This window comes from Dasypus novemcinctus, chromosome 4, assembly GCF_030445035.2.
Source record: "Dasypus novemcinctus isolate mDasNov1 chromosome 4, mDasNov1.1.hap2, whole genome shotgun sequence".
Lineage (NCBI taxonomy): Eukaryota > Metazoa > Chordata > Mammalia > Cingulata > Dasypodidae > Dasypus > Dasypus novemcinctus.
The window spans coordinates 39,118,269-39,137,929 of record NC_080676.1 but is presented as its reverse complement, the minus strand read 5'-3'; the positions used below and the strand labels follow the sequence as shown (position 1 = coordinate 39,137,929).

At 35.9% G+C, this 19,661-nt stretch overlaps 1 protein-coding gene across 3 annotated transcripts in view; it reads left to right on the top strand.

Moving 5' to 3' along the window:
• The window catches only part of PDCD10 (programmed cell death 10), a 44,675-nt gene that overhangs the window by 9,559 nt on the left and 15,455 nt on the right, over positions 1-19,661 (top strand). For all 3 annotated transcript variants that reach the window (XM_004447942.4, XM_004447944.5, XM_004447943.4), the window contains one exon: positions 5,458-5,665. In XM_004447942.4, coding sequence (XP_004447999.1) covers positions 5,570-5,665 — 96 coding nt within the window. In that variant the 5' untranslated portion in view covers positions 5,458-5,569. The remainder of the gene's footprint in view (positions 1-5,457; positions 5,666-19,661) is intronic.

Below are 19,661 nucleotides of genomic sequence, written 5' to 3'. Positions count from 1 at the left end.
CCCCTCTCTGGAAATTCTGATTGTGCAGTTTTAGGAAATAATACATATTTTTAAGGAAGTACTGGGGTTTGAACCCTGACCTCATACATGGGAAGTATGCATTCAACCAATGAGCTACATGCACTCGCCAGGAATATATATATATTTTTTAAGCACCAGAGTAGTTATAGATTAGGTTTTCTAACATTTGGGAACTGCAGCACTCTTCCACATTTTCTCATAGAGAAAACGTTGCATTGTATCCAACTTTTAGGGTCTTGCTTATGTATAAAACAAGAATAATTTATGTTGGAAATTCTTGCTCTTTGAAAAACTTAACTGTAAAATTATACATCAGTTTGTGTCCCCATAACCTAAAAGACATCCTAGCAGTCCTGATAAAAGTAATACATTAAAATTTTTTGTTTTGCTTTCATATAACATTCTGGTGGAATTCAGATTTCATTTGTAGTCATCTGGTGCTTATATTCTCTTAGCTTACAGCGGTAGACAGAGCTAGAAATAGCTAAAAGAGGAAGTAAAAACAGTTGAAGGTGACAGTGTCCAGACTTTGTTAATTGAATTAATTAGTTTCTGTGTTTATTTCTGGTTTGCCGGGCTTGATATTTGAAAAAGTATTGGCAAGATTGAGTCAATTTTTGCCTCTCTCTTCTCTCATTAATTTGTTCAACATTTATTGAGTACTGTATAACCATGGTGACTAATGTCTCTATGGTAAAAAGAAATGTACTTATAAATGGGAACGTAAATACATGGATTATGATTACTACTGGAAGAAATAAACATTTTTGGCTTAATGTTCATAAGGCAGGTTGAAGATCCAACAAAAATAAATGAAGAAGGAAAACTTCCTCCTTTTAGGGAGAGATATTAAAGGGATTATAAAAATTTAGGACCAGGTGATGAGACTAAGAACTGAATTTGACTGTAGAGAAAAATGAGACAGATATACCTGGTTAGAAACATTTTATTTTTTAAATTTTAATTTTTAAAGAAACTTTAGATTATATAGATGTTACATTGAAAATTTAGGGGATTCTCATATACCCCACCCACTCCTCTCATACTTAGAAACATTTAAAATTAGAATTTATAATGCCTAAGAAGCTGCTTTTTCTACCCAAGAACTGCATACATCAGTACCAAGAGCCTCTGTTTGTCCTCTCCTTTTATTTTGGAAGTAACTTTGACTATAGAGTTTATTTCATGCCCCAAATGGAGTAAAGTGAGGCTGTTTCAGGAAGTGCTGCTTCTGAGCCCTGAGATAAACCCAAAATTAGCTCTTTAAATTAGTATATTCAGGTTGGTTGGGCAAAAACCCTTGAGTGTGGCAATAGAATCTATTTTTGTTGCTTCCCCTCTTTAAACAAATAATTGTCTTGAACTCAGGGAACTGTTTAAAGCTCATTCATCTTAGAAATTGGCAGTGCTATTTTGAATATTCAAGGAAATAAGAAAAGTAGAAATGAGAAGGTTGTTCATACTCAGTATTGATAACCAATTCCATATCACAAATGGTTGCTTTTGAAGAAGAATTTGTTTAAAAGATGTCTTTTGTCTAAGTTATTAGCATCAGCAGTTCTGGTTGTGGTTTTTATGTTCTATGGATGCTAACAGATGAGATAAAAAAGGTTAACTTTGAACTGAAAAAATTTCCCTCAAAGTAACATATTTGAAATGGGAGACATAAAACAGCTCTTGCTACATTGCTACCTTATCTATATTGAATTTTTATTATTTATTGTATTATCTAGAAATTCTGGTCATGCTCAAAGCAGTACAACCTTTTTGGGCTTTGTTTTCTCATTGGGGGTGGAAGAAGCGATAGATTAGGTGATTTGCTAAGGCCATTCCATATTTGGGATTTGGAGTCAGTGATCTCATATAAACTCTAACGAAACCATGAGTAGTCCCATGTCCTAGTTTGTGATTGTGTGTTTTAAAAAGATCAGTTGTAAATTCATTCATTGGAGCATTTTTTCATAGGAATGATATTAAAGGGTGTAGTATAGTCCAAACACGTATTTAGTCCATAACATTGGTAAAGTACTGTTCTTTCTGATGAAAATGTATAGCTGATAGTACTGGAAAGTTAGTTTTAGAGAATATGTTTTTGTTAATTTTAATTCTAGATAACTTAAGTAATAATTTCCTGATATGGTACATTACTGTTTATTAAACAATTATAAAAATTCAGTGCCATTTTATACAGGAGGTAAAATTACTTAAGCAGGTTTATTGGGACAGATAGGTAGAGAAGTCAGCAGAAATGATGAAAGGGACTAGCCACTTTCCAGGGTCTTTTGCTTGTCTGCCTTTATACTTGCACATGTATTCAAAAGAGTGAAAAAACACGGCAAGTGTTCCCTTGAGCTTACACTTTTCTTTGTAGTATTTCTTTTGTAGTATTTCACCTCCTTTTTACTAAGACTCTCGAAACGTAGACTCCGCTCTTAACCAGCTCACACTCTTTGCCTCTGCAGGGTTCCCACCCCTAATAAACAAGTGACATTGTACAGTGAGGATGGCTCTTGGCCTCATCAAGAAATAAAACATGTTTTGTCTTGGGTTTTTCATTCTTTTTTGTTGTTCTTTTCCATGTTCAATAGTATTTAAAACTTTTGGACACCTTCTCTTTGAAACTCTTCATTTTTGTAATGCTTCATTATTCTTGTTCTCTCACCCCATCTTTGCATAGCATTATAGCAGCATGACTTCTCCCTTGAGAGATACTTACAATTGTTTTTTTTTTTGTCTTCAATAGTATAAGCCCAGTGGGATCAGAGACTTCCTGGCCTTGTTCACTATTATATCCCCTGTATTTTGTACAATAAATATTGATTAATAAAATACTTGTTAAATAATTTAATGATTTTCCTCTTGCCACCAAGTGAGATAGATAACTCACCTAGTTCTTTTGATGGCCTTTGCCATCTCACTTGCTTTTTACCTTGGTACCCATGTTTTCTACTATTATCTATAGTGTGCATCCATTCCATCCTTTTTATTTTGAATAGTATCAGTGCATTTCAGCTCTTTCTTGTTGTAAATATATTTATTATGAAAAAGTATTTACCATTTATTTCCAAGTGGAAAAGTAGGTTACTATATGGCATATTAAGTACTTATATAGGAACGGCAGGGCCACAGTAGAAGTTTATGTACTTCCTCTTGTTTATTATTCAGTTCCTGTTTATCTGTTAAACAGATATACTAGTTCTCCCTGCTTTCAGTTTCTCTTCTTCCCATTCTGCACTACTGTGATGAAAACAATCTACCCAAACCAATGGATGGATGAGGTAATGATTTTCTCTTGTCCTATAGATAAAATTTAAGAATTGGCTTTTTTTTTTTCCTTTGTCAGGGAGAAGATTTTAGCTCAGAAACAGGAAAATCTTTCCATATTTAGCATTGTCAGAATGGGACTAAACTGTTTTAGCAGGTGTTGAGTTCTCTTTCACTGGTAGACATATGGTAGGATAGTAAGTAGTTCTCAAACTGGGGACAAGATATTGGAGTTTTTGTAGCCCTTACTAGGCAGAGTCTCTTCCAGGCCTTTGTATAACATTAGGTCTTCTGCAGTATGGTCCAGATGAGTTTCTTGATTAGAATCAATCCTGTTCAACTCCCAGTGCATCTTGCATGTAGTAAGTGCTAAACATATATTCAGTGAATGAATAATTTCGGGACATATTCTTGGGGTCAGTGGTTTATAGATCTTTCTTTCCACTTCAAAGTTGATTTTGTCATGTGGGAGTATCAGATCTGGATTCAGAGTACTGGGATCATATCTTAAGTCCCTGGCTATGTGATTTTGGGCGTGTTAATCATAGCTGAGTCTACTTTTTCATCTGTAAAATTAGACATAAGTTACTGTGAGGATTACATACAGGTGAAAATGTTTTGTAATCTGAAAATGCTTTAAAAAGGGTAGAAATTATTCAAAATTGACGGTTTTTTGTTTAGTATAATATAGCTATATTACTACTTGGACTTAATGATTATTAGGGTCATGCTTTTAGCTTAGCCATGGAAATAAATACAGTTGCTTTCTCTTAAAAAGCAACACATTTCCTCAACCCCTCAAGAAAAAATTACTCTTTTATATTGATGAGTTATTGACATTTTAATCACCAGTGTCTCCGTGTTTCTCTTCTTTCTCACCTTTTATGTCAGATTTGGACAAAGATTCCCAGAATGTCCTGTTTAATACTAAAAGTACCATTGGTAAAATTAAATAACATGTATTTTCCCCAGTAGATCAAATTGGTAAAAGCTTCCCAGTTTTAACCGCCCCCCCCCAATAGATTTGTCTTAAATCTTGCATGCTTGGTATGTTTTTGTTATTTTCAGATGACAGAAATCAATGAACAAGTAGCTGATTTAGTTTGCCAAAGGCTGCCAACACAAAAAATACCAGAAATGGGTTAGCTTTTATAAAGGGAATTTATTTGGGATAAAAGCTTAACTGTTCTGAGGCTGCAAAAATGTCCATATCAAGGCATTGCCAGAGATGCTTTCTCACCAAAGCTTGGCTGCTAGCAGAGCCTGGAGTCCTGCCACACAACAAGGCAAGGTGGTCTCTCTACTTTCTCCTTCAGCTCAGCTGTGTGCAATCAGGCATCTCTTTTCTGGGCCATCTCTCCTTGGGCCTTTCAGGACTTCTCTGTCTTTCTGCAGCTCTAGGTGAACCTGGAGTCCTCTTTCACACATATCTTCAAAATGGCAGCACTTCTTTTCTCTGCATCTCTTTTCTTCCTCTTTGTGTGTTCTCAGTATATATATAAAGACCAGGCAAGGGGGTTGCCATCCAGCCTTGGTCATGCCTTATTAAATCCAATCAAAGCTTGAAAGTAATCTAATTGAAAGTGAGCTAATCAAAGGGGCCCTTAATTGACTCTGATGCAGTCAGAGAGCCCCACACCTACAGGAATAGATTCATTCAAGAACATAATCTTTTCTGGAATTTACAAAATTCAAACTGTCACAATAGCCAAAAGATTTTAATGAAAATGTAAAAACACCTTAATTCTTTATTCTTTCCTAATCCTTTCTTAATACTTTAGCTTGATTCTCTATACATGGTTTCATGAGCATACATTTCTTGATTATGATTTTGTATTGCATATAAATGCTATAATTGTACATCTTATTGATTTATTTTCCTGGATTGTATAAGAGAGGATGTTTCATAAGGATTTCTCAGTGAGTTTAAGATGAGTGGGCTTATGAATCTTTGCCTTGTGGAGTAGTAACTTACGAGAGAGGTTAACTATAGGAAAGGGCAGTCCTTGAATCTGAGAAGGAAAAGAGATGTCTTACTGGCCAGGGTTCTTTTCACAAGTGAAATATATTAAGAAGTCAGCTTTTCATACAATAGGGACTCCTATAATTTGTAAAAGAAAGGTATCAGTATTGTTGTCTTACAGTAAACCTCTCTTTTTATCCTTTTACCAGGTCAATATATATTCTGTGCCCTATTTTATCTCAGAAAGGGAAAGAAATACTGCATTGAATGAAGATTCCTCTGCATTTTAGCACTGCTTTTTCTCGGGTAGTTGGCTTTTGAATGAGGATGACAATGGAAGAGATGAAGAATGAAGCTGAGACCACTTCCATGGTTTCTATGCCCCTCTATGCAGTCATGTATCCTGTGTTTAATGAGGTAAACCAGTATATATCTCCTCATATGATCTTTGCAATTCCTAAGCACCTGATTCATTTATTCATTTGTTTATTCATATAACAAATATTTTTATAAGTGAACTTTGTGTTAGGCATTATGCCAGGGCAGGGCATAAAATAATGACCAAAACAGATGTACTGCTCCTTTCTTCAGGTTGTACTGTAGTGGGAGAGGTAGACACTGAACCAAAAAAACACCAAGTAATTATATAAATGAAAAATTGTCATAAGTGCTATGAAGTAAACATAAATAAGTAGGGTGTTAAAAAAGAAAATAGCAGGTGGGACCTTTATAGGGTTCAGGACAGTCCTCACTGAAGAAGAGACATATGCTAAGATCTGAAAAAGGTAAGAGTTAGATCCATAAAGAGTTGGGGATAAATATATTCTAAGTAGCCAGACTTGCCAGCAAGAAGATACTAAAAAATTTTTGTCAGTATTGACAAAATGGTCTTTACTGATCTGTGAAAGATGCCGTTGTTTTGTACCTGGAGAAAAGATGTAATTGCTTTTTTGCTGAAAGAATTTTCTAGGCCTTGATATCAATACATTCTTGGTTTTTCCTTTAAATGAATATTCATGTGCTAAGATGTGTAGAATTCTAGATTTGGAAGTCCTTTAGAGATGACTTAACAACACCCTCCTCTTTTATTTTAATAATAAACTTTATTTTTAGAACAGTTTTTGGTTTGCAGAAATATTGTACAGAAAGTACATATTTCCTATAAGCTCCCCTCCCGAAATACACACACACATAGACACTTGCAATCATACAATTTCCTCTTTAGTTAACATCTTGCATTAGTGCAGTAAATTTGTTGGAATTGATGAGCCAATATTAATACATTATTATTATTAACTGAAGTCCATAGTTTACATTAGGATTCAGTCTTTGTTGTATACCTTTGGGTTTTGACAGATGTATACTGTATGGGCATTAAGTTTTCAACTCATTTGGGTAAATATCTAGAAGCATGATTTTTGGATTGTATGGTAAACCTATGTTTAGTTTTGTAAGAAACTGCCAAACTGTCTTCCAAAGTGGCTGTATTGCTGCGTTCCTATAAGCAGTCAATAAGAGTTCCTGTTCCATATCCTGGTCAGCATTTAGTGTTGTCAGTGTTTGAAATTTTAGCCATTCTAATGGGTGTGTAATAGCATCTCATCATTTTAATTTGCAGTTCCCTAATGCCATGGCATTGAGCATCTTTTCATTTGCTTATTTGCCATCTGAATATCTTCTCTGGTGAGGTGTCTTCAGCTCTTTTGTGCTTCTTTTAATTGGGTTGACTTCCCTTTTTTTAATAATGAACTGAGAGCCTAATAACTGAAATGATTTCCTTAAAATTAAGTAGGGCTAAAATCGTATCTTGGACTCCTGACCCCAAAGCAGCTTCAGCTTTTTCCTACTATGTAATCACATGCTTTTGAGGGTATTTATTAATCTAATCAATTAATTAAATTAAAGCCATCAATACCATTAACCTTATTGCTGCTACTATAGCCTGGAAGCCTTCACCATTTCCAATGTCTTTTCATTCCATTTTATAAACATATAAATTAGAATGAGATTCTGAATTTCAAAACCATTTGTCCCAAATTATTGGGCTTAACTGCAATTACTGTATTTTGTAGTCTTAAGCCTTAAGGGCTATAGAAAGTGACCCATGCATCCTAAAGCCCATACTTAGTTGCCAATTCAGACATACTTTGTAATTTCAAACACTATCATATAGTATTGGTCTCAAGGCCACGAAAGAAACTCAAAGCTGTGGCTTAGGTAAAAGTTTATTTCTAACGTAAAAAAATTTCTGGAAGTTAGTGGTCCAGGGCTAGAATTATGAAGGCTCAATATTGCCAGTAACTTGGGTTCCTATTTTCTGTTCCACTATCCTAGTGCTTGGCTCCCATTATTAAGCTCACCTGAACATCATGGATTACTAGTGGGAAAATCAAGAGTTTTCATTTTATTCTGTATTTCTGTGCTGTGCAGATTTAAAGAAAAGTGGCTGTCAGTTTGATCTTACAGAAAAAAACACCACAGAAGGGAAGAACATTTTACTCTTTGAAGCTAAATTATTTGCCGAATCTTGTCCACAATGTATTCTAAGGGTTAAAAAGCTTGTATAGCTTCACCTTTCAGTCCATAATGTTGTCAGTGGTAATCTAGAAGTCAACTTTTAAAACATATTTTTAGTTAGTAGGACATCCTTACACCTGAGGAGATTTCAATGGTTACTCAAACTCACAAGGCAAAATTATTTATGGCATTCTGGGAGCTTGATACTTACCAGACTTAAACCTGTGCCACGGCAGCTGAGAAGGACTAGCCTTCTTGTTTAATCAGCTGGTGCAGAGTTCCAAGAACAAGTATATATTGCATGTGTTATAAATGTACTGTGAAATAGATCTCCTGGCTGCATTACAGAATAGATGTCATGCCAAGTCTTACATCAGGTACTCGTGTAATTACAGTATTTTTACTGATTCTTTGTATAGAGAGTAAGAAAAATGTATGCTTCGGTTCTACATTGCAAGTAAAGATAATCCATGTGTCTTCTAGAAGAATTATTTTTCAGTGGAGTGTAATTGCTGAAGGAACTGTGTGTCATACTTCGAGGCAGAAATTTACAACAATTTTGCAACCAAATAATTTTTGGATGACCAAAGGTTTATATGTTTGTTTCTTAATGAATCACATAAATGCAGTACTTTTGAATAAGAATTAATGTTTTTGCATTCAAAGCACCTGAAACAGCTTTTTCTGCCAACTCTTGGGGGAAGATGCAACCCTTGATTTTTCCCAATAAGTACAGCATACTTTGTTTTTATTGTGCTTTGCAGATACTGTATTTTTTTCTGTTGTGGTGATCTGTGATCAGTGATCTTAGATGTTACTGTTTTAAGTGTTTTGGGGCACCACGAACCACACCAGGACGATAAGCTTTATCAACAAGTGTTTGTGTTCTGACTGTTCTCCCTACTGGTCATGCCCCATCCCTCTCCTCAGGCCTCCCTATTCCCTGAGACACAAAAATATTGAAGTCAGGTCAATTAAATAACCCTGTAGTGACCTCTAAGTATTCAAGTAAAAGGACGAGTCACACATCTCTCACTTGAAAATCAAAAGCTAAAAATGATTGCGCTTAAGTGAGGAAGGCATATCAAAAGTTAGCTTTGTTGCATGAAACAGTTAGTCAAGTTGTGAATGAAAAGGGAAAGTTCTTGAAGGAAATTAAAAGTGCTATTCTGTTGAACTTGTGAATAGTAAGAATGTGAAATGGCCTTATTCCTGATAAGGGAGAAAGTATTTTAGCAGTCTGTATAGAAGATAAAACAGCCACAACATTTCCTTAAGCCTAATCCAGAGCAAGGTCCTAACTCTCTTCAATTCTATGTCAGCTGAGAGAGCTGAGGAAGCTGCAGAAGAAAAGTTTGAAGCTAACAGAGGTTGGTCCAAGAAGTTTAAGGAAAGAAGCCATTTCCATAACATTAAAGTGCAAGGTGAAGCAACATACTATCCACAAGATGTTGCTTCAAAAGGTGGCAACAGATATTCAATGTAAATGAAACAGCCTTCTTTTGGGAAAAGATGCCATCTAGGACTTTAATAGCCGGGGAAGAGAAGTCAATGCCTGCCTTGAAATGCTTCGAAGGGCAGACTGACTCTTGATAGGGGCTAATGCAAATGGTGTCATAAAGTTGGAGCCATTGCTCATTTACCATTCCAAAAATCTTAGGGCCCTTAAGAATGATGCTAACTCTACCCTGCCTGTGCTCTAGAAATGGAACAACAAAGTCTGATTGACAGCATAATCTGTTTACAGCATGGTTTACTAAATATTTAAAACCTACTACAGACCTACGGCTCAGGAAATAAAGATTCCTTTCAAAATATTCCTACTCACTGACAGTGCACCTAGACACCCAAGAACTCTGATGGAAATGTACAATGAGATGAATGTTATTTTCATGCTGGCTAACACAGCATCCATTCTGCAGTCCATGGATCAAAGAGTCGTTTCAACTTTCAATTTTTGTTATTTATTAAATACATTTTGTAAAGCTATAGCTACCATAGATAGATTCTTCTGATGGATCTGGGCAGAATCAATTGAAAATCTTCTAGAAAGGATTTGCCATTCTAGATGCCATTATGAACATTTGTGATTCATGGGAGGGAGTCAAAATATTATCATTAACAGGAGTTTGAAAGAAGTTGATTCCAACCCTCATGGATAACTGAGGAGGTCAAGACATCAGTGGAGGAAGTAACCGCAGATTGGTGGAAATAGCAAAAGAATTAGATTTGGAGTCTAAAAATATGACTAAAATCTCTTGATTAAACCTTAACGAGTGGGAAGTGGACTTGGCACAGTGGTTAGGGCGTCCATCTACCAAATGGGAGGTCTGTGGTTCAAACCCCGGCCTTCCTTGACCTGTGTGGAACTGGCCCATGTGCAGTGCTGATGTGCGCAAGGAGTGCCCTGCCATGCAGGGGTGTCCCCCGCATAGGGGAACCCCACACGCAAGGAGTGCGCCCCATAAGGAGAACTGCCCAGCGTGAAGGAAAGTGCAGCCTGCCCAGGAATGGTGCTGCACACACAGAGAGCTGACACAACAAGATGACGCAACAAAAAGAGACACAGATTCCCGTGCCAATGACAACAACAGAAGCGGACAAAGAAGATGACGCAGCCAATAGACACAGAGAACAGACAACCGGGGCAGGGGGGATGGGGGGGTGGGGAAGGGGAGAGAAATAAATAAATCTTTAAAAAAAAAAAAAAGGAAAAACTTAATAATCAGGGGAAAAAAACCTTAATAGGTGAGGAGTTGCCTCTTATGAATGAGCAAAGAATGTGGTTTTGTGAGAGATGGAGATGCAGTTTACTCCAGGTAACAATAGCTATGAGTATTTCTGAAATGACAGGAAAAAATTTGGAGTATTATATAAACTTAATTGATAAAGCAGGCCAGGGTTTGAAAGGATTGACTTCAACTTTGAAAGAATTTCTAATGTAGGTGAAATGCTGTCAAATAGCATCTCATGCTATAGAGAAATAGTTTGTAAAAGGAGTCAATCAATGCATTAAACTTCGTTGTTGGCTTATTTTAATAAATTGCCATAGCCACCCCAACTTTTAGCAACCGCAACCTTAATCAGCCAATAGCTATCAACATTGAGGCAAGACCTTCAACAGCAAAAGATTACAACTTACTGAAGACTCAGATGATGGTTAACAATTTTTTAACAAATTATTTTTACGGAAGCAGATGTGGCTCAAGTGTTTGAGGTTCTGCCTACCATATGGGAGGACCCATGTTTGATCCCTGGGGCTTCCTGGTAAAAAGAGTTCTTGCATGGCAAGCCAGTATCCACACAGTAAGTTGAGTGCCCACACGGTGAGTTGAGTGCCCACACGGCGAGTGCCCGTGCAAGAAAGTCATGAGTCATTGCAGCAAGATGATGACACAACAAAAGAGATGAAGGGGGAAGTCAAGGCACAGCAGAAACCAGAAACTGAGGTGGTGCAAGTGACAGGGAACCTCTTCACATCAGAGGTCCCCAGGATTGAATCCCAGTGAATCCTAGAAGAGAAACATGAGGAAAGAAGAAAAAAAAGAGAAACAGATACAGAAGATCACACAGTGAATGGACACAGACAGCAAAAACAGTAGGGTGGGGAGAAGGGGAGGGAAAGAAGTTATTTTTAAATTAAAGTATGTTAATTTTTTTAGGCTTACTGCTATTGCACATTTAATAGACTAAAGTATAATACAAGCATAGCGTTTATATGCACTGGGAAACCAAAAAATTTGTGATTTCCTTTATTGCAGTATTCAGTTTATTGCATGATCTAGAATCAAACCCACAGTATCTCCAAGATTTACCTGTAAATAAAACCAGGAAACACTCCCCTGGTTTTTTACTTAACCTTATCACCTGCAATGCCACCATCCTGAGATGGTCATATGTATATATCATTTTTAAGCAAATCAATTTTATTAATACATATTAACAAAGCATACAGTTCATCCAAAGTGTACAATCAGTGGTATTTGATATAATCACTTAGTTGTGCCTTCATTACTTCAATTATTATTAAAGCACTTTCATTATTTCAATAATAAAAAACAAGAAACAAATAAGACAGTAACTAATCTCTCAGTCTTTCTCTGTTTCCCCTGCTGTTCATAGCTGCTATTTCTGGCTATTCTTGAACAATTGTTTATTTATTAAGCAGTTTTGTTGGAATATATTCACATATCATATGATCTATCCAAAGTATATAATCACTGGCTGTTAGTATAATCACAATGTTGTGCATTTATCACTACAAAAAATTTTAGAACAATTTCATTACCCCAAAAAGAAAAACTCCACATTCCTTGGCATTCTTTCTCCAGCCCTACATAACCACTAATCTAAATTCATCTTTATAAATTGATTTATATTTACATTTTATATAAACAGAATCATAATGAAGTACTTTCTGTCTGGTTTCTTTCATGTAGCATAATGTGTGGGCTTCTTTGGTCTGATATTAACATTTTGTAGTATTAAGATATATTTGTTCAACTTCAAAGAAATGCGGTCTTAATATATGCAATTTTTACCCATATTCATATTTCACATGCAGTTTTACTATGCTATAAAATTCCATGTTACATTTTTTAGCTTTGCTTTTAGTAGTATCCATGACCTAAGGTTTTCCCTTTAAACCACTTTCATACCCACATAATAGTACTGCTAGTTAGAAACATTATGTTAGGCTTTCACCTTTCTGTTCACTTCCAAAGATTAACACATCCTTTTTTACCAATTTTGCACAAATTAGCCCTCAGCTTTCCATTCTCGAAACTCATTCTATTTTCTGGTGACCCATATTGAAGTTAGTAACTCCATGAGATTACACAATATATTTAGTTCATAGTAGCACAGTCATACAGTATTTGCCCTTTTGTGTCTGGCTTCACGCAACATAATGTCCTCCAGGTTCATCCATGTTGTCATATGTTTCAGGACTTCATTTCTTCTTACAGTTACATAATATTCCATTGGATGTATACAACAGTTTATCCATTCATCAGTTGATGGACACCTGGGTTCTTTCCACTTTATGCCAATCATGAATAATGCTGCTTTGAACACCAGTGTGCAGATGTCTGTCTGACTGTTATCAGTTCTTCTGGGTATAGACCCAGTAGTGGTATTGCCAGGTCACGTGGCAAATCTATTCACCTTATTTAGGAACTGCCAAACAATTTTCCACAGTAGCTGTACCATTCTACATTCCCACCAAAAGTGATTAAGTGTTCCTATCTCTCCACATCCTCTCCAACACTTGTAATTCTTTGTCTTTTTAATAGTGGCCCTTCTAATAGCTGTGAAATGACATATCATTGTACCTTTGATTTGCATTTCCCTAATTGCTAGTGAAGTTGAACAATTTTTCATGTGTTTCTTTTTGCCACTTGTATTTCTTCTTGGGACAAATATCAAGTCTTTTACCCATTTTTAAATAAGGTCATTTGTCTTTTCATTGTTGAGTTGTATCTCTTTATATGTCAAGGATATTAAATCCTTATCAGACATGTGATTTCCAGATATTTTCTCCATTGAGTTGGCTACCTTTTCACCCTTTTTACAAAGTCCTGTGTGGTGCAAAAGTGTTTAATTTTGAGGAGGTCTCTTTTATCTATGTTTTCTTCTATTCTGTGTGCTTTGGGTATAAGTTCCAAGAAACTACCTCCTATCACAAGGTCTTTAAGATGTTTCCCTACATTTATGGTCCTGGCTTTTATATTTAGGTCTTTGATCTGTTTTGAGTTGATTCTTTTTTTTTTTTTTTTTTTTTTTAAGATTTATTTATTTATTTACTCTCCCCTCCCCTCCCCCCCCTCCCCTCCCCCAGTTGTCTGTTCTCTGTATCTGTTTGCCGAGTCTTGTTTCTTTGTCCACTTCCGTTGTCGGCAGCGGCACGGGAAGCGTGGGCGGCGCCATTCCTGGGCAGGCTGCACTTTCTTTCGCGCTGGGCGGCTCTCCTTACGGGGTGCACTCCTTGCGCGTGGGGCTCCCCTACGCAGGGGACACCCCTGCGTGGCAGGGCACTCCTTGCGCACATCAGCACTGCGCATGGGTCAGCTGCACACGGGTCAAGGAGGCCCGGGGTTTGAACCGCGGACCTCCCATGTGGTAGACAGACGCCCTAACCCCTGGGCCAAGTCCGTTTCCCGAGTTGATTCTTTTATAGAGAGTAAGATAGGAGTCCATTTTTGTTCTTTTGGTTATGACTATCCAGTTCTCCTTAGCACTATTTGTTGAGCAGACTGTTTTATCATATCAACATGGATTTGGTATGTTTGTGAAAAAACATTTGGGCATAGAGGTGGAGGTTTATTTCAGTTCTATTCCCCTGGTGGATGTTTCTGTCTTTATGCCAAGAGCATGCTATTTTGATCACTGTAGCTTTATAGTATGTTTCAAGGTCAGGCAGTAAAATTCCTGGCATGGAATTTTTAATGTTTTGGCTTTGAATTTACTGCTCTGCCATTTACTAAACTATAAATCTTGTCTTATTTTTCCTTATCTGTAAAGTGGGGTAAATGGTAGTATATCTAATGCTCTGTGAAATAAATGAGTTAGTATGTTGTAAAGTGCTTAGAATAGTATCAAGTGTGAAGTAAACGCTGTATAAGTATTAGCTAGTATTATTGAGTCCTTTAGTGACATTTTCTGTAAAATTGTGATCACATCATAAAGTTTTATGTACTTGTAGGCAATGTTTTAATGGAATAATTTTATACTTGTTAAGTGGCTTTGCTGAGATTTTTTTGTCAGACAACTTAGCAGCCCCAGGAACTGATTCTTTGAATAAGTACTTACTGAATGTGGTATACACAGCTGATTACATTTGATTTCTTTGTGTCAGAATAAGAGCTAATAGGTGGCCTCTTGATTCTGTCTGCTTCTCTTCCAGCATGCTTATTTTTTGCCTTTATCATTTCATTCATTTGAATCACAAGAGATATACTAAGAGGTTTTTTTTTTTAGTAGCAGCCTAGTTCCTTTTAGAAAAACAGAATCAATAATCTTTGCGGGGGAAAGGGGGGTAAACAAATTAACCTAATTATTTTGACCTTAAACATTTTTTCAGAGGACTTATGAATACTCTTTTATACTTGAGCAACCAAAGAGTAAAACTGATTTTTTTTGTTTAATTATAGGTTTAGGAAACTGGCCTGATGCTAGAAAATTAGGCATAGAATGAACTGTTGATGCTCCTGGAAGAAGTAATGTAATAAATGAGCTCTCTATAGAATTTCAGTATCATGTGTAAGATTTAAAAACATTTTTTACAAATGATTAAAAAAACCAGTTTTTACAAATTTGTCAGGTTTGCAGTTGATAGGAAGTATTCTCAAAAGCTTTTGAGAATATGTTGCAGGAGAAGCTCACAAAACAGAGTAGGCAGAAAGTGGGGTAAGGATGAGACCTAATGTTTAGGGTCACTCAGCCAATTAGTTCCCTCTCATTGTACTTCCTCAGGCACTTTTTCTTCTCTTCAGTGAGGTGAGCTCTTGTGTATCCTTTTATCTCACTCTGATTCTGTCCTTTTTCCTCAGTTTTTTTTTACAGGTGATATTTAAGTCCTTTGTGTCTGGGTGCCCAAACCTTGCCTTTCTCCCTCAGTCAGACCCAAAATATGGTGTAAGAGCTATCAGTTACTACCAAGAAATTGTTGCATGGGTTCATTAATCCCAAAGTCTTAATCCCAAAAGGTCAGTGAAGTGCTGGGTGTCATTAGTTAAAAGTATTGGAAATAAACTCTGTTTAAAACTTAAAATCATTATGCCCCTATTTGTTATCAAGCCTTAAAAAACATGTAAATGGAAGAATTTCCAAAGAAGATAATTTTAAGAGGCCACACTCTTCAAGGGCTAGTGCAAATCCCATCTTTGTATAATTTCCTTTTCATTTCAGTTGACAGTGATCCCATCCAAGCAGCTACTTAGATAGAGTGAATTCTTGGTGTGCAGGACTATGTTCTATTTCTTTTTTTTTTTGTATCTTTCCAGAGGCATGTTGGTTCTCAAGTACTTGAAGAGATTGAGTGATGGGATAGCCTCTGGGAAGCCATGAGGACAGGGAAGCAGGTTAGCATTAGTGGGCACAGATTTTGGTGCCAGAGAGACTGGGTATGTACTTAACAGCTGTGTTATATTGGGTAAATGTATATAAACTGAGTATCTCTCTCTGTAAAATGGCATGATGATAGCTGATTAGAGATTATGAAGATTGCAGATTTTCTGTATGTAAAGTACCTGATCCATATTGGGTACTTTGTAAATAATAGCTGTTATTAGGCTATTAATCAGAAGCTGATGGTCATGAAATGCACAGGTGAGATGTACATGATTTTATTATCAAAGCTTTATTACAACATCTTCAGGATACACAAGCAACAAAAGAAAAAATAGATGAATGAGACCTCTTCAAAATTATTGTGCCTCAATGTACTTTATCATGAAAGTAAAATGACATCCTTCCCAATGGGAGAAAATAATTGGAAATGACATATCCAAGAAGGGTTGAATAACAGGAATATATAAAGAAATCCTTCAACTCAACAATAAAAAGCCATCTTAGTTGAAAAACTGGCAGAAGACTTGAATAGACATTTCTCCAAAGAAGCTACACAGATGGCCAAAAGAATACAATTGTGGAGAAATGCAAATCAAAACTACAATGAGGTATGCACACAGATGTTCATAACAACATTATTCACAATCACCACAATATGGAAACAACCCAAGTGTCTATTGATCAATGAATGGTTAAACAAAATATGGTAAGTACACACAATGGAATATTATTCAGCCATAAAAAAGAATGAAGTTTTGATACATGTGTCAACATGGATGAACCTTAAGGATATCATGTGAAGTGAAATAAGCTAGACACAAAAGGGCAAATATGGTATGTTCTCACTGATACAAAGTAATTAGAATAAACAAACTCATGGAGTCAGAATCTAGAATACAGTTTCCAGGGGGCAGTGTAAGGAAGGAATAAGGAGTTAAGGCTTAAAATGTACAGTTGCTATTTGAGATGGTGGGAAAGTTTGGGTAATGGGTAGTGGTGATGGTAGCACAACATTGTAAATGAATAAATGAAATTAACTGCACTGAATTATGTATATATATTTTTAAAAGATATATTTTTATTTACCCCCCCCCCATTCCCCCCATTGTCTGCTCTCTGTGTCCATTCACTGTGTGTTCTTCTGTGTCTGCTTGTATTCTCATTAGGTGGCTCCCAGAACCGATCCTGGGAACTTCTGGAATGGGAGAGAGGTGATTACTCTCTTGTACCACCTCAGCTCCCCTGTTCTTCTTCATCTTTTTATTTTCTCTCCTCTGTGTCTCTTGTTGCATCATCTTGCTGCGCCAGCACTCAATGTCGGCCGACACTCATGTGCTGGGCAGCTTTCCCATGTGAGGTGGCATTCCCACACAGGGGTCACTCCTGCACAGGGCCACGTTGCCACATGGGCCGGCACTCCATGTGGGCCAGCTTGCCACTTGGGCCAGCTGCCCTCACCAGCAGGCCCTGGGCATCAAACCCTGGACCTCCTGTATAGTAGACGGGAGCCCAGTTGGTTGAGCTACATCTGTTTTCCCTGAATTATATATTTGAATGTGGTTAAAAGGCAGAATATTAGGTTATATATGGTATAAAAATTTTTAAAACTTTTAAAACTGAAACATGGGTTAAAAATAATTGATGAAAAAGTTCTGGAACTAGATAGTGGCAATGGCTGCATGACATGAATGTATTTAATGCCATTCAGTTAGGCATTTTAAAGTGGTAAGATTTTTGTTATATGTATTTTACCACAATAAAACATTTTTTAAAAATTTAAAACATAATTCAGAGTCAGAATTTTGAGAGAGAAGCACTATTCAGTAGGGCAGATAAAAGCATATCTTGCTACTTAAGTAGTATAAGCTGTAATTATAAATAGATTCAAGAAGCATTTAGATAAACTGTGGTTGAGAGATTAAGTTCAATTCAGAAACATTTATGTTCCTGGCACTTACCTAGACAGTGTTGATAGCATATAAATATTAAAGCCTTTTGGGTAGATTGCAAGAAGTATGGATATATAATGTATCCCAGAATGCCTCCCAGCAGAAATCTTAGATGCTTCAGCTTTTATTAAGCATATGTATCTTACCTCTCTGTGACTTTGCTTTCTTTTCTAAGGTACACATATGTAAACTTAATCTTGAGATGTTTATGTCAGTCTTGGATGATTTTATCAGTTCTTTGCTGCTGATTCTGGTCCTCTCTTACTTGCCTTGATCCTTTTTGAAAATCTACCCAGGCAGGACAGTACAGAATTGACTTAATAAGGCTTATGATACTTGATGGCACACATCTGACTCAGACCTTTGACTTATTGAAAGAGGTCAGAGTGGTGTAAACCAAATATGGAAATGAGTTCCTATCAGGGTAGAAGCATTCATAGTCTGTCTGTTCCTTCCCTTACGTAAGAACTTGAGATTAGATCAGCTGTAATTTTTTAATCTTAAATATTCTTTATAATTAGATGAATTAAGTGGAAGCAGAAAATACTTTTACTTTTGGAAACATAATTTGATTAATTTCATAAATTCCTTTTATACTTATTTTCTATATTTGCTTCCCTAGGCTCCTGTGCCTTCCCTTTTACCTACTAAGGCTTTGTTATGTTAGATTTTATAAGATTTGTAAAAGCTAAGTTAAATACTAAATTAATGGACCATTGTTTTTTTTTGGTGGTGGTTGTTGTTTGGAGATAAATTATTTTATCTTGGCAGGTTTTATTGCCTTTGCCTTATAGTTAAGGTGAATAACTCACAGGGAGATAAAGTTCTTGGCATTTCTAACTGTCTTATTTAGGAAATAAATTGATTTTAAAGTGTTGGAGATCCATAATCCATAGATGTGAATATATTACTGTTGTTTATAAAGCAAAACTTAGGTTTTCATTGCCTCGAGGAATTGAAAGGAATATTTATTGTTTAATATATGTTCATAAGATTTTTGTAGAAGTATTTCACTTGCATAGAAATCTGTAAAGGTTACATTTTTTATCCCAAAATTTAATGTTGTCCCAAATAAAAAATATACTGTGAGTTTTATTGTGTTAAGTAACCCAGTCTTTAGGAATTTAAGAAGTATCAGTCTAACTGAACCTAGTGGTAATTTAAGCCTGGCAGTTGAGTCTGCTACAAATGGGGCTATTTTTATACAATTGTATGCCTTCTTTGGTTTGCTGAAAAGTGAATCATGCAAAGTATATAATAAGGACATTTATCTTTCCAAATTATAAGCCTCACATATTTACTATAGACATTAAAAGCATTTGGATTAAAGTTTTGATTTATTAATTTAGGTAACCAATTCTTAATCCTTATGAAATAGAGGACAGATATAAGAATCTCTGAAATCCACGGATGATCCATATTATTCCATTTGAGTATCAAACAAACTTTTTATGGAAGCTATTTACTAATTAATAAAATAGATTAATTTTAGTTTAATCCCTGACTGAGGGATTCACAAGCAATTAAAAGAGTAAGATGGTAAATAGAAAGAGAAAGAATCTAAATAGTAAATGTTTTCCTTTTGTTGACCATTTTATATTCATTACACACACGTTTGCTATATATGACAAATCTATAACTGTGACAACAGAGTATTGAGAATTTGTAAACGCTCCCAATTTTCAATAATTCAGGTAAATGTGTTTATCCTTTCTGTAGGGATTTAGAGTGTTATTATTTTCCTTTTTGTTCCTATCTTAAATAAACTTAGTTTTAAAATAAAGTACATCTTATATTTTTACAAAAAAAGGAATAAAGAATTGCTGTGTATATAACTTAATTTTTCTTGGTCTCTAATGAAAATTTTAGGTAATCTG